At 45.4% G+C, this 14,826-nt stretch overlaps 3 protein-coding genes across 3 annotated transcripts; 2 read left to right on the forward strand and 1 right to left on the reverse strand.

The window, feature by feature from the left end:
• The first annotated feature begins 6,008 nt into the window (after nt 1-6,008).
• LOC133920313 (xyloglucan endotransglucosylase/hydrolase protein 31-like) lies at nt 6,009-8,011 on the forward strand. Its single transcript, XM_062364924.1, has 3 exons — nt 6,009-6,413; nt 6,511-6,740; nt 7,419-8,011. The coding sequence occupies exons 1-3, from the start codon at nt 6,075-6,077 to the stop codon at nt 7,801-7,803; spliced, it is 954 nt and encodes a 317-aa protein (XP_062220908.1). The 5' UTR covers nt 6,009-6,074; the 3' UTR covers nt 7,804-8,011.
• A 1,920-nt stretch (nt 8,012-9,931) lies between these two features.
• LOC133920877 (uncharacterized) lies at nt 9,932-11,911 on the forward strand. Its single transcript, XM_062365473.1, has 4 exons — nt 9,932-10,092; nt 10,185-10,262; nt 11,310-11,405; nt 11,684-11,911. The coding sequence occupies exons 1-4, from the start codon at nt 10,090-10,092 to the stop codon at nt 11,759-11,761; spliced, it is 255 nt and encodes an 84-aa protein (XP_062221457.1). The 5' UTR covers nt 9,932-10,089; the 3' UTR covers nt 11,762-11,911.
• A 130-nt stretch (nt 11,912-12,041) lies between these two features.
• On the reverse strand, nt 12,042-13,907 carry LOC133920876 (nicotinate N-methyltransferase 1). The gene is made up of 4 exons (XM_062365472.1): nt 13,360-13,907; nt 13,064-13,290; nt 12,531-12,595; nt 12,042-12,446 (listed from the first exon to the last, which is right to left on the reverse strand). The coding sequence occupies exons 1-4, from the start codon at nt 13,857-13,859 to the stop codon at nt 12,147-12,149; spliced, it is 1,092 nt and encodes a 363-aa protein (XP_062221456.1). The 5' UTR covers nt 13,860-13,907; the 3' UTR covers nt 12,042-12,146.
• Between the last annotated feature and the right edge of the window lie 919 nt (nt 13,908-14,826).

Here is a 14,826-nt window from a genome sequence, read left to right on the forward strand (position 1 = left end):
CGATCTGCGCGACGGCCGTGCGTGCCGCCCGTACGGTCTTCATACCCTTCGGAAGTTGTATGGACACGCGTCCACTCGTTTTCCCGCTGGGTCGTACCTGAGGTCTGGGTCCGCAAGGGCCACCTCTTGAAAGCCTGCCATGTGGAGTCTGCACCAGCCTCGGCCTCGGCCGCGACGAAGGGCCCATCTGCAGTCTCCATCCCGTCTCCTACCAATGGGCCCGGGGGCTACTGTCGGTGTATCAGGAACCAGGGGTCCCTGAGTCCCGAGACCGGGCCGGCCATCCGCCACGTGTCACCATCCCGCGAGGACCCCCCTACACGATGAGAAGAACTTAAGTTCCGGGAGAAGGCGCTCGGGGCCGCAGCCTCCGGTTTCCGAGCACCCCAGTCCCCCGATGACCCACAGAGTCTAAGTACCGGGAAGCACGTGGCAGCCCCCGAGCGCCTGGTTCCCCGAAGGTTCATGCAAGATCGCCCGACGACCCGAAGGGTCCTATCGGCGGGGTGTCAGCCAGTCAAAGGTCCAATACCGCATTCAATAGTCACGCGCGGCCTGACATCCTGACATTCTCAGCTGCCCACGCCCTAGTGTCAGACCCTGCCATGCTTTGGCAGGGGGGCGTGGGTCCATTAAATGCACGGGTCCCGTCCCGTTTTATCCGGGTGCCTCGGGATAACGTTGCCAGAATCGAAGCGCTCCGCCTGCCACCCTGCCCCGGCAGAAGAACAAGACAGGGTGGGCGCACCGGGCACCTCTATGGCTGCCCGGTGGGCCCTCTTAATGGCGCCGGAGGACATCCACAGTGGCGGGTGGTCAGATGCACGCCGCATTTTTCCACCGCCCCTGTCACTTCACCAAGACAGAATGATGGCACCTTTCTCCGTGGCACCTTGGCACTCGCGCCCCCTCTTTCCCATTCAGGATAAGTCGAGGTCGGCGCGCCTATAAAAGGAAAGGATGGAGAACACATAAAGAACACGTCAGACAAGACAGCATAAACAGGAGACATAGAAGAAGCGCGACGAACACGATAGAACAAGAACATCGCAGACAAGCTCGAGCAGAGCTAGAACACGGGAGCCTCAAGCTTTCTGTAGACAACACACCCTTGTAACCAGGCACATCCTTGAAGAATTCCCTTCAAGGAAAGATATTGCACTCACACAGGAGTAGGGTGTTATGCCCCCGTGCGGCCCGAATCTGTCTAAACCCAGGTGCATCTATCTCTTTTGCACTAGGTCGATCTTCCCCCACCACCAGCCGCTGCATTTATTTCCGTTTTCATTTATTTCCCCGACGAGCTCGTTCAGGATCATCCCTCCGGCCGAATCTATAAAAAGGGGTCTCTCGGAATCCCTGCGACAGGAGTTCACTCTCCGACATCCACCTTATGCAACCATCATATTTGGATAGCTTACCTTTATTAGAGGCTACAGAGCAATATTAGGTACTAGATTTTGGACATCAACCCAATTGATGACGAGCATAAGACTATTTCATGTCTTCTTTTCAAAGCACACTAATAGATGGGAAATTTTAGCCATTTTCATGCATGCTGCTAAAGTATTTGGTTCTCCATTGCCACTGAAGGATAGCAGCAACAAAATTCTAATGTTTTTGAGCAGCCTCTGCTGCCTAGCTGTTCGATATTTGTGCCCATCCATAAGTCATAACACTTACCAGTCTTTCAATCTCAAATAAGAATACACAATTATAAATCAATTGATCAGTAGATATTAAGAGCATTAGTGCCTAGTGGTGTGCTCTAATTTATTTGCTTTTGTGGTTATGATACAAGAGTTGCTACTTTGTAGCAACTTTATACTTCTCTAATTGATTTGTAATAGATTTTTTTATGAAGACTTCAGAACTTGTATAGACTTCTTTACCTATGCATTTTTAAATGTTGAATTTACAAAAATAATATACTGCATCGATGACGGGTCATAGGGCGCGCCAATGGCGTGCCATTTTTCTAGTAGTTTTCTATGGCAAGACAATGAAGGGTAAGTAAGACTCGGCTGCAGTGGCCCATCTGGTGGTAAAGAGCGAGCAAATGGTTTAACGTCGAAGGACCAAGACAGTGGTGAAGAGCGAGTGAAGGGTTTGCGCCAATATCGTGTGAGCAATGGGTAGTTATGAGTGATTCGTATCAATAACATGAAAAATCAAGAAGAGATGGAACGAATACGATATAGAAGTTGGCAACCCCCATGTTTGAAAGAAAGAAACGGTAGTTGAAGGTATTCAAAGGCTCAAATTGGTACAAATGAGTTTACTTTTGAATTTAAGTATAGGTATACCACACTATTAAAAGGGAAGCAACGTAGAGCTATTTGTCGTGTCTCAGTGCTCAAGAGTTTCTAATCAACCCAAAGTGAGAGTTCGTTTTTAGAAATTCGGTGCGGGAAGTATGGAAGTGTCTAAATTAGGTTTTGAAATATTCCTAGTAGTTGATCAAATGTGATTGGGATCATGAATTCAGTTGAGATGTGTAGCCCTCTGAATAAGCTTTTCGTAGAGTCCAAAATCGTCGAAATTGAACTTCGGGATCAAAAGTTATCGCCGTTTTTAGATGATGAACTGTGCTAAACTCGGATGTTTCAGACTAACCTGGATACTCCAGGTTGGTCGGAGTCCCTGGGTTTAGCTCCTAGTCGGGTGGTTTGTTATTGCCTAAGTGTTTTATCCGGATGTTACGGGTTAACCCAGATACTTTAGGTTGCCAGAGTCTCCGAACTTTCCCTCCGACTAAGGATGCTTGGTTAAAGTCTAAATGTTTTAACCAGAAATTCTGGGTTGAACGCGGAGTATCCGGGTTATGCCAGACAAGCCTGTAATGGCTAGTTTTTTGGAAAGGTATAAATACACCCTCACTCCACCCTTGTTTGTTGCTGCTTAGGTATGAAAGAAAAATATTCTAGAGCCAAAAGAACTTCTATCTGCTCTATTTTAGTGAGATTTGAGAAGAAAAGTGAGTTGGGTTGAGAGATTGAAAGATTGAGTGCAAGTAAGCTATCCCATCTTAAGCGCTCGAGTTCATCGGCAAGAAGTTCACGAAATGTTTATTGCTCTTATAGATTCAACCTCCTAGACATCTTGGCGTCGCTGGCAAGTACCCAAGGTCGTGGTGTGCTGCGAAAAGTTTGTGAAAAAATCGATTTCGCCTCCGAAAGGGAAGAAATCAGAAGTGAAAACCTAAGCTCCAAGTGTGACCGAGCTTAGAGAAGAAAAAGGTTGAGAGACCCAGCTCAAGTGTGTGAACTTTGGGAAACCTCTAGAGGAGGTGTCTAAACTTCAAAAAACAAATTTTGCGTCTCCCCTCTTGTATCCATGTTCTTGAGTTCTTGCTTAACATTTATACATATTGCTCGATCTACTTGCTCGGGTGAAATTGATTATAGGTTCTCAGTGGATCTACTTTGAATCATCATTAGGAACATATGACTTCACTTAGTTTTAACTAGAACTCCTTAGACATCCTTTAATTTCAGTTTCAAGTTAATTCTCTGCTGAACCCAGAAGATCTAGATTTAACACGGAAACTCCGAATTATGTATAATCATATCTGAACTCAGAGGTTCTGGATTGAACCCGGAACCTCCGGTGAACAGTGTTTTCAGGATTTCCAACTAGAGCTTTTTTCATATTTTTTGCTAGTTTAGAATAATATTTGTCATCATCAGATTGTAACTTTTACACTTATTTAGCATGATTGTGCACTAGTTGGGTCTAGCATATTTAGGATTTTCATTTATGAAAAATCCGTTAGTTTATTTTCTGCTGTAAGTTTAGGTCAATGGTAAAAAGAGACAAATTTCTATAAAAATACCGATTCACTACCCTCTAGGTGACATCATTGTCTTTTCAATGGATATCAGAGATAAGTCTCTCTTTTAGGGCTTCACCGTCTAGAAAGTAAAAATATTGACTAGTGGATTAGTGCATATAAAACCACTCGTATTAGATGGATCTAATTATATTGAGTGGAGTACTCGCATGCTTCATAATTTTAGGACTATGGATCCTCAAATAGAGCGAGTTGTAGATGTAAAAATTTCTCTTCCTAGTGGCATCTTGCTAACACCTGAAGAGGAAGATAAATGTCTACATCTCAATGCTCAAGCCACTAATATTTTATTTAATACTTTGAGTATAAATATGGTTGAATCCATCATGCTGCTCGAGGACGCTCATCTCATTTGGACTACTATCAAAGAAAGATATAACAAGTCCAAATGTGATGGAGAAAATTTCTTCCGGAAATATAATTCGAGAAATGCTCTACTTCATCATCACATAATGAAGAACACCAAATGACTTCCTCACTTGTCTAAAAAGATGTCACTTTGTCATCCACCTCACAAAATATCAAATTCGAGCAAGGTAATGATATGATGAGTGGGATTAGTAAGTATTCAAACCTTCATTTGGACTTTAACAACACTACAAGTGAAAATTTTCATATCCACTTGTCTTGTTAACCCTTGCTTATCATCTAGTGTAACATTGCCTTATCATGATGATATGGTTAATTATCCTCATTGTAATGAATTTATTTCTATTAGTATTTATGAAGCTAATATTTTGAAGAAAATAGAAACTTACTTGAGACAAAGTTTAGTGGAAGAGCCTCAAGAAAAATCAAGAATAAAGGTCCATCCAATAGAAGATCAAGGAGGACATGCTATATATGTCATTGATATGGAAATTATAACATGGATAGTTCTCAACTTAGAATTGAAGCATCCACTTCTCCAAGATGCGCATCCTCTTGCTCCGATACTACATTATGTCTTATGATAAAAGATAACAAAATACGGTAAGTAAGGTTAATAATATCAATACTAGTTTTAATGCTAGTAATAGTGATGAGCTCGAGGTTGATCTTTTGAGGAAAAATGATATGTTTAAAAAGTTAAAATCATACGACTTTAATCTACTCCTTAAATCATCTATAATGACAAAATATCGATCTTTTCTCTAATTTATATCGATATTGGAGCTCTTGCTCATTCCAAAATTCAATACCAAGGAATAACCACCTAAATTCAAACTCTAGATTCTGTATAATCAGATCTAAACCTGGAGCCTCCGGTGAATAGTGTTTTTCAGGATTTTTAACTAGATTTTATTGCACATCTTTTGCTAGTTTTGAATAATCTTTATCACATTAGAATAGTAGCTTTTATACTTATTTAAGTGATTGTGCATTAGTTGAGCTTAGTATATTTAGGATTTTCACTTGTAAAAAATCCGTTAGTTTATTTTTTGCTACAAGTTTAGACAATGGTAAAAAGAATGATATTTTTTAAAAAACCTATTCACTCTTCTCTAAACGATATTATTGTCATTTCATATTTCTATAACAGAACATATATAGATAAAACTATTTGCTACTATACTACGTATGAATTTAAAAAACATTCAAAAGAGATACAGCTGACAGCAATTACACCTCTAATTAAACCATACAAACTTTACCGCACTGGATCGACATGTCAAGGTGTGATGTTTGGGCACCGACACAGGGCTATATGTGTCATACGCGTGTGAAAGCAAGCACCGTCACCACTACTTGTTAGTGCGCTGCAACTGCAAGAGGTCGTCGCCCCGGCCGATCCACTGCAAGGGATATGATGACATCGATGGCCCGCCCAGATCCACCCTTTTTCACCTGACCACCAATAAACCAACCATCATGGAATGAAAATTAAGTGCATGTGCAATTCGCTCTCAAAATTAAGAACCCAGCCTCCACAAATCACACCACCTTTTAGCATCATAGTACAACTTCACCACCCACTAAATTTAAATTCTAATATCTATGATTTACTTTTACATGAGTACTTTTAACGGTTTTATTTGTAGAGACGTATGATGATGCATGCATAGCGAGGTGTGCGTGGGTGTGGGATCTTGTAATCAGCTGAGGGGCTTGCCCTGCTGCCGGCCATCTATTTATCCCAAACCCACGGGTCACAGAGCTCGAAGAAACAAAGCTGCAGTCCGTGTCACACACTCATTGGCAATAATCCAGCTAGTCCCATCTAACATTGCAGCAGCTAGCGATGGCTGCTGGTACTCTGGCCTGCTTTGCTCGGCATGCACTATTGCTTCTAGCTGTGGTGCTGCAGCCGCTGCTTCCATGCTCCGTCGTGGTCGACGCGCAGCCCTCGCCGGGGTTCTACCCGAGCAAGAGGTTCCAGGCGCGGCCCTTTTACCGTGACTTCCGCAACCTATGGGGCGCGCAGCACCAGTCCGTGTCCGGCGGCGGCGACGTCACCATCTGGCTGGACTCCACCTCGGGGAGCGGCTTCAAGTCGCGCCGCGCCTTCCGCTCCGGCTACTTCGGCGCCTCCGTGAAGCTGCAGCCCGGGTACACCGCCGGCGTCATCACCGCTTTCTATGTGTGTACTCCGCCCTTGTTTCTTGTCATCAACACACTGCATATATTGAAGCAATGCTTGATGACGACTGGTCCTGGTGGCTCGATCGATGATGCAGCTGTCCAACAGCGAGGCGCACCCGGGGTTCCACGACGAGGTGGACATGGAGTTTCTGGGGACGACGCCGGGCCGGCCGTACACGCTGCAGACCAACGTGTACATCCGCGGCAGCGGCGACGGCGGCCCCGGCCGGGTCGTCGGCCGCGAGGTCAAGTTCCACCTCGACTGGTTCGACCCCACCGCCGACTTCCACCACTACGCCGTCCTCTGGAACCCCTCGCAGATCATGTACGTACCTACTAACATATGCCAGAAATTTAGGACGTCGGTGTGAAATCATGCACCGGAGCTGTTTACTGTTTTGCGCGTCATCTAGTAGTACAATCGTCCAAGAACGAGTAGGAGTACCATGCGATGACAGTGCAAATGCTTATTAACCTCTCCGTCATCATTATCCGGCTTTTTTTTCCATCGTAAACAGAGCTCCTAGCTACTCTTTGAAGAAAACTAGTGTAGGAGGATCGAAGGATTATTGCTCTTTGAAGCTTGAAGAAGTAAGCAAAATACAAATGATGGATGGTCCCTCCCAGATATATATCTGGAGCGTCGGCATATATTCCTGCCTAGATTGTTGCTACTTGTGTGCATCAACAGTGGCACACGGGTACGTACACGCCGCTACAGCATGCCGTACTACGACTGCTGCTTTGAACTGACACTTGCACGAGGTCCTCACTGACAATCCAGCAGTCGCATCTAATCATTCAGCTACCGGACCCAACCAACCGAGTCTTCATCCATCATTTATAATGGGCAAGCCGTAATACGTACATATATACATACGTGGTGAATATACATACAGTGTTGCCCATGTAATTTCGCAAGCTAGACGTACACGATTGTATTGTACGCACACCTGACTGAATAATGTATATATATTTGCGTGTACGTGGGCGCATCATGCAGCTTCTACGTGGACGACGTGCCGATCCGGCGGTACCCTCGTCGGAGCGCGGCGACGTTCCCGCGGCGGCCGATGTGGGTGTACGGCTCCATCTGGGACGCCTCCTCCTGGGCCACCGACGACGGCAGGTACAAGGCCGACTACCGGTTCAGCCCCTTCGTCGCCCGCTTCTCCGGCCTCATCCTCCGCGCCTGCTCCGTGCGCTCCCCGCCGCAGTGCCGCTCGCCCAGCCCCGGGCCGTCGGTCGACGACGCGCTGAGCCCGCGGCAGGAGGCGGCGATGCGGTGGGTGCAGCGCAACCACATGGTGTACAACTACTGCCTCGACCCCAAGAGAGACCACGCACGCACGCCAGAATGCATCCATCATGCAGGCGATAGCCAATAAATAAAGCTACCACAACAAATAATGTATATGCATCGTCATATATATACTCATATATCTATATATAATGTAGTTAATTTCAACCCCCACCCCCCATTTAGTGACTAAACAGTACTTAATAATCAAGCAGGCAAAATAGTAAGTACTGCTATGAAGGACAAGGATTGTTTGCAGCTGGTATTTTAATTTGTGAACACGGCGTCTGGATCATTGCTAGTAGAGCTTAGCTTGTCATTCGTGGTCGTCTGTCGTGTAGCTAGCTGGCTTTTTACATGCAGTGAGACTCTCTGTGTGTGCGCGTGCGCGTCATGCCTATTCTGTACGTGTTGCTGTGTATGTGGATTTCAGTTACGTTCTTTGAAGCGGTGAAGAATATACTAGAGTAATAAGTTGACCGAGTTTACTTTATTGCACACATGATGATATATATATAAGTCAAATCGATGATGGATGCATGAACGCATGGTGTATCTTATCTCTCTCCATCTACCGATCGAAACATGAACTCATGTGGTCAAGCATGCAGCTGCATCGATCCTCATTAATTTATTCTAGTCAGCTACTACATCGAGATCCAGTGCAGCTATCTACCGAGTGTTCCGTTTGATGCGAAGGATTGAGCAGCTGTTTGATTATCTGCAGCATGCAATAACTTGGTAGCTGCTGTTCCTATCGATTTTCCTTTTCAAGTAGTACTTGTATATATGTACAGTATGCATACGTACACCAGCTAGCTGCACTACTATGTGAATCTTGCGTTGCGCTCGTACGGACGGACGGTGAATTAATGGATGCTACTGTAACGCTAACGGCCTTCATTGTAGAGTGCTGTCTACATGCATGCATGCGCAGCACGATCCAACAGAAAGGCTCACCGGTCGCGGTGCTTGCAGACAGTCACCTTTTATTTTATTTTATTTTATTTTACATGGATTACAGTAAAATTATCTTAGTTGATATATCGAAGTTTTATCTTTTATAATACTATTATAGTATCTCCTAACACTATTATAACACCTTCTGTTTTTCATCTTTTAACAACTACCTTATTTTATATCTTCTATTCTCCTCTTTTTAAGTCCATGTTTATTCATGTATGAACAGCAATGCAGCCTCCTTCATCTGCCGCATTTTTTTCCATCCACAGTCTCCTCCTCGTTTCCCTGTAGCGCACATGCCCGAGCTGTTGGAGAGTGATACGGGGCGTTCGAGAAATCAAATGACGTTTGAACATAGATACAACAGGCTTTGTGGTCTCCGTTGGAGCTGCCCTAAGCAACTAGGACTGGATCGAGATTGCTGCGGCCGATCGAAGCATCAATCAGCAGCTGCTGCTGCTGCCCGGGGCCCGGAACGATGTGTCAAATATGACTCACGCGGTTCCTTCATTCATTTCATTTCTTGGATCCTAATATGGCACCGACACAACAGGTAAGTTGTGTGATACATGAGATGCATGTGAGTCCAAAGACAACTGTTTTGACTACAGCATGTGATGTCGTACTTACTTAGTAGTAGTATACCGTCGGTCGTATTCTAGTTTAAGCACTTAACGAGTCCGACTGATGCTTCTGTCGATACTACTCAGGGTATGTTTGTTTTACTTCACCTATATGGATCTTATATACAGGCTAAAAAGAACTGACTGAGCAGAGTCATATTTATTGAAAAGAAAAATATTAGTTGGTCGTATCTATCTGAATAGACTAAATTGAATTTATGTTTGGTTGGTAGAATCTAAAACCGCATAAAAAGATACTAGAGTTGATAATGTGATTAATTGTTCATATAAAGATGATTTTGTGATATTAATAAGTGTGTATGTTTGTATGTATATATTCACGGGGTAAGGATGAAGACATATATTTATATCCACTAATCAGACTGGAATAGTAGATGCGTCAATCAAACAAACTTTTTCTTAAAATTATACATATCAATAAAAACAGATCGAGACAAATTCAGACAATCGAAACACATCCTCACGCTACCGTGCGTGCATACATGTGAGTGACTTGCGGTAACATTCTAGGCTTTTTGGAATAGCAAGGTAGAGTCCAGTATAAGCGGGCCGGCACACCAAAAAGAGCCCACAAGCGGGCCGCGCAGTGTGTTATATGGGCTAGCTCGGAAGACAACCATCATCGTCTCCGTGTGTGCGCGTCTTCTCTTTTCCCCAATCGCATCGCACGCGCTTCAGATCGGCGACCTCCACACGACGACGAGGAGGAGACGAGGCAAGCAAGTGCAATCAAGGCGGCCGATTCTCTCTACTCCCGATCTCACGACATGGTGAGCTTTTACCCTATCTTCCGATTCCAACCGAGTCGCCTGTTGCTCGGCAAATTCTGATCCTAATGACCTCATGGCTGTATGTTGATTAGGTCTGCATCGCGTGCTTCCTGCCCCTGTTCTTGATCCCTGTGGTCAACGCCCTCCCTTACCTCTTCGACCTCATCCTCGTATGACTCTATCCCCGCTCTCCCTTTTCTTCCAGTCAGGTACTTTTCATTCTTGTAATGACTCCTCAGTTTTAATAAGATCCATCCATGGTTGGTATGATTCTTTCTATCGAGTGAATGGTGGGTTTTGGGGTTAATCTATCTAGTCTGCTACCCTGATGGACCGCAACCACACAATTTATTTACGACTTATGGATTCGTTGGAGCACGAAATCAGATACTCTAGGAACACCTGGTTGCCAACTGTTGATCGATTCGTGTGATTTGTTTGAGCCCGACGATTTGGTTAGGATTATTATAATTTATGATAAAGTTACTTACCAGCAGTTCGTGCCCTCCCAAATTCCCAGTCATAGCAAGTAGAGAATCCGATAAATTTGCCAATTGATGCCGGGTCCACAAGGATAACAAGACCTTGAAAATTATCACTCTCACAACTCACGAGGATGACAAAGCCACAGTGGTGATCCCGATTGTCATATGTGTTATGTTTCTCATGGCCATAGAATCAGCTCCTTGAACCAACTGACAGAATGAGATTAGCTAAAGAAGATACCCTCCTTCTGATAATTTATAACACTAGTGAAGTAACTTATGAGATTGTATCGGTCTTGATATGCAAGCATTGGACAGCATGGCTTCAAACTGTTTTTGCTTTCCCCAAGTGAGTAAACCGCTTCCCATTTCTCAAAGGAAGCATGTTTTTTAGTTAGATAGGGAACACGCCAGATTGTTAATATTTATGGGAAGTAATTTGTATCTTTACAAGATGATGGTTCGGTGTTGTAGGTCAGGTCTCACCATGCACTCATGCCTTAATCATGAAAAATAAGACATCTTTCAAACCCTGTTGTGAACCACTGAACCATAGCAAATTACCAATCTATCTCAATTCTAACTGACATAGTGGTGACCTTGCTAACTGCTTATAGCGCTGTAAGGCCTACATGGTTATACTACCATCCTGGGGATCACTTGCTTTTTCTTTCTACTACATTTTGTTACTCATATTATGGAAATTGATTCGTGTTTTGAATGATATTCCAGAGAAAGGTGTATCAGCTACTTGGATGGGAGTACAGGAGACCTGAAAGAGTCCCACCTGCTTGTCCTTATAAGCCTGCAGCAAAGAAGAAAGATGAAGTAAGCCTAAATCTTCACGCTACTTTTTCTGCCCTTGCGCTGTTGCACAATGCAGGTTCCCAACAATTACATGGCCTCCGGATTATTCAAGGAGTTAATAAAGTATAGCTAAAAACCTAAATATTTTATTGCTCTGCACCTAGTCAACACCTGCCTCATTTACTTGACACGTCATAAGTAGACTCATAGATAGTTTCACAGCTGCTCATTTATCCTTGACTGTAATATAATTTGTTTGGATTTAGCTCCAAAGGGCTTATGTTGCTCTGTCTCTCCAGGGTGCAAGTGAATCAAAACCCCTTGTTGAAGACCAAGGCGCTGCAGCAACCGCTGCAGAAGACAAGAAAGAGGAATGATGCATGCGTTCACTCAATCGATGTTAGCCGACCCTGAAAATAGGCACTTCCTCGCTATCTTGTGATCATATCATAACTAAGAAATAATTGTTGTCATGAAAATATGTTTGGATGATGGGTTGATGAATGTACTTCTAATTCTACTGCCAATCCTTACCAACTGCATGATTGTGATCTATCTTTACCGTTGGAGTTGAACTCGCAAATTGCAAATAGCTAAAGTGCATTGTGTTGTCAAAAAGTTTGTTAGAATGCTTGAAAGAGATGTTCTGGTTTCAGAAACTGAAGTACTTCCAACTTGAACTTCAACTCGGGCATTATTGTATGTTGTTATTCAACTCAATGGTCACAAGAGAGACACAATCTTTCACTCGAGAACTTGAGATCATTTCTTGTACTCCAGAAGAGCATAGAACGGGTCCGGGTAGATGGCACGGAAGCCGGTGAACCCTGCGGCGAGGCCGAGCTGCCGGAACTCCTCCTCGGACCGCTCCCTCCCTTGGGTCCGGTAGGTGGTCATGACGAAGATGTCGTTCTCCAGTAGCGCCCTCGTCCTCACGCTGGTGTCCGTCTTCTCCGGCACCACAGGTTCGCAGGCGATCAGCTTCCCTCCGTCCGGCAGTGCATTGTAGCAGTTGTTGAGGATCGCCGTGCACTCGTCGTTCGTCCATGTCGTCAGAACCCACTGCACGGGATAAGAAAAGGAAGGATGATGAAACTTGCTCGATTGGTTCCAACAATTTGGTGAAAATGGTGTGATCCTGATCACCTTCATAAAGATGGCGTCACCGGAGGGGATGGACTTGAACATGTCTCCACCAACATGCCTTACTCCTGTATTTGATTTGTTTGCAGGCATTTCCATCAGTATGGTCTTGTTGAATTTAATGACAAACAGATTGTGCCTGTGCTTGGCAATGTGTATGTATGGGGCAGGTAAGAATATAACTTTTTGTATAAATTGGGTCGATCTAAAACTTGAAAAAATAAATTTAAGATTCGCTCTCATCTAACTAAATTAAGAAAAAAATTAAACTAAATATTGACACAGAAACTATGCATTCCCGTAACCACTTGCATCACTAGCGGCAGGCAATCGAATAAACATCGAAAACCATTTCTCACGAGATCCAAGATTAGTTAACAAGTTTATCGAGACTTTGAGCATCTCTTTCCAGTCAACTTTTTTGCAAAGAGATTCGTGCAGAGTAAACGTACCCTCCCTGACAAAGTACCCAATCACGGAAAGATTATGAAGACGAAAGAGATACGACAGGGCGTGTTAGGGTCCGTCTGACTCACCGGCGATGGGCGGCGCGGCGGCGACGACGTCGGGCAGGTCGAAGTTGAGCCCCTCCTTGATGGTGCCGACCCTCCGCATTATCATCTCGAGGCACGCCCCGGAGCTGCCCCCGACGTCCACCAGCGTGCCCACGCCGTCGAAGCCGCCCGCGTAGCCGTCCAGCAGCGCCTCCATGAAGGGCTCCGACACCCCCCTCATCGCCCGGAGCATCACCTCGTTCGCCTCCCTGCCATCCCTCGACTGATAATTAATTGAGACGATTAACTAAGATCTGTTGAACTGAATTGAAACGCACCTGTCCTTGCCGTAGTAGGCGTATGCGGGGACGCCGCCATTGGCGCGTGCGAATGGCTCGGGGCCGGCAGGGTAGAGCACGGCCTCGTGGAGGCGCGGCCACGCCGCCACCAGCGCGTCCTGGTGGTGCTGCAGCACGTAGTCCGCGTACGACGCGCCCGAGGGGCCGGGCACCAGGGTGCGCCCCACCGCTGTCAGCGCGAACCGGCGCGGGGAGCCGGCGTGCTCGGAGAAGACGCCGCGGGAGGCGAGCAGGCGAAGGAGGCGCTCGAGGACGGAGGGGTCCGGGTGGTCCGCGGGGAGGATCTCGGCCGCTGAGAGCGGTGCGTTGGCTCCGCCGGCCCAGACGGTGGAGGGGACGCCGAGGCGGATGACGGCGGTGAGAGCCATGGGGACGGAAATCATGTTAGCGAGCTCCATCATGGCCAGGCGCGCCTCCGCCGGGGAGACGTCCCCGGCTGCGGCAGAGGCGGGGTCGTCCTTGGCGGTGGCCGGCGACATTTTTGTTGCGGTTTGGAGGAAACGGCGTGGGCGAGAGTGTGTATGGTACTGTAAGTCTTCTCTCTTTTTTTTTCCTCCTAGATTAAATAATATATAATTTGATTAAGATCTCAAGAAAATCTTTTATTCTAAATTCTTACAGAATTTATTTCCGGTGTCGATAGCCTCACCTCGCCTTGACTGCTAGTGACATTATTTGATTACAGAAACACGTGATGCTGACATGTAGGGGGCCCAAAGTAAGAATGGGACCACTTGTCATTGGTGGAGAAGGTACTGTGTCGACCGTGAGTAAATAGGAGTAAGGTTCCAGACCTAGAGAGAAACCGGGATTGGATCACCGATAAGCAGCAGCCATGATGATGAGGAGGTCGACAACTGGAATCTCCTGTGCCTTCCCCAAATCTCCGACCAAGCCTCCTGCGCCCCAAAGCCTATGCGCGTAGCTGCAGGGGCTCGTCCAATTAGAGCACCTCCAGTGTGATTCGAATAGAATCTTGTATCGATACAATCGAACCGAGTACAGAGCAGTCGATCGAAGGTGATAGGCTATCTATAACAGCTATTTTAAATTTTTATTCTTAAAACACTATTATAACATCCATATCACTATTACAGTATTTCTTTTTTTTTTTATCTTTAACAGCTACTCTATTTCTTACATTCTACTACTTTTTTTTCTTCTCTCCAGATCCAACGGCATCCTCTGTCTGCAGTATTCCTACAGTACTGGTACAGTAATCCGTCAGTGTTTTCCTCCCTTGGATCCACTGACAGTCTCTGTAAACAGTAATGCTACAGTATTTGCGGCTGCTGCAGTACTTCAGCAAATTCACAACCCTATATTCTCTCTCCGTGACACTCGAATCTGCAAATTACAGTAAAACCGTGCTGAATAAAAAATTATTTCCTATACATGGTTGTTGGCTGGTTGGCCGGCTTCACGCTACCCAAGTGAATGAGGACA

Source organism: Phragmites australis, chromosome 6 (genome assembly GCF_958298935.1).
Source record: "Phragmites australis chromosome 6, lpPhrAust1.1, whole genome shotgun sequence".
In the NCBI taxonomy this organism is placed as follows: domain Eukaryota; kingdom Viridiplantae; phylum Streptophyta; class Magnoliopsida; order Poales; family Poaceae; genus Phragmites; species Phragmites australis.

What these genes read in the sequence shown, in the direction of transcription:
- LOC133920313 (XM_062364924.1), top strand. Translation starts at nt 6,075, where the DNA reads ATGGCTGCTGGTACTCTGGCCTGCTTTGCTCGGCATGCACTATTGCTT. An exon ending in GCGTCATCACCGCTTTCTAT is followed by an intron (nt 6,414 to 6,510) that starts GTGTGTACTCCG and finishes TCGATGATGCAG; the next exon opens with CTGTCCAACAGCGAGGCGCA. An exon ending in TGGAACCCCTCGCAGATCAT is followed by an intron (nt 6,741 to 7,418) that starts GTACGTACCTAC and finishes CGCATCATGCAG; the next exon opens with CTTCTACGTGGACGACGTGC.
- LOC133920877 (XM_062365473.1), top strand. An exon ending in ACCTCTTCGACCTCATCCTC is followed by an intron (nt 10,263 to 11,309) that starts GTATGACTCTAT and finishes ATGATATTCCAG; the next exon opens with AGAAAGGTGTATCAGCTACT. An exon ending in CAGCAAAGAAGAAAGATGAA is followed by an intron (nt 11,406 to 11,683) that starts GTAAGCCTAAAT and finishes CTGTCTCTCCAG; the next exon opens with GGTGCAAGTGAATCAAAACC.
- LOC133920876 (XM_062365472.1), bottom strand. Translation starts at nt 13,859, where the DNA reads ATGTCGCCGGCCACCGCCAAGGACGACCCCGCCTCTGCCGCAGCCGGG. An exon ending in CGCCGCGCCGCCCATCGCCG is followed by an intron (nt 12,596 to 13,063) that starts GTGAGTCAGACG and finishes AATCAAATACAG; the next exon opens with GAGTAAGGCATGTTGGTGGA. An exon ending in GTGACGCCATCTTTATGAAG is followed by an intron (nt 12,447 to 12,530) that starts GTGATCAGGATC and finishes TATCCCGTGCAG; the next exon opens with TGGGTTCTGACGACATGGAC.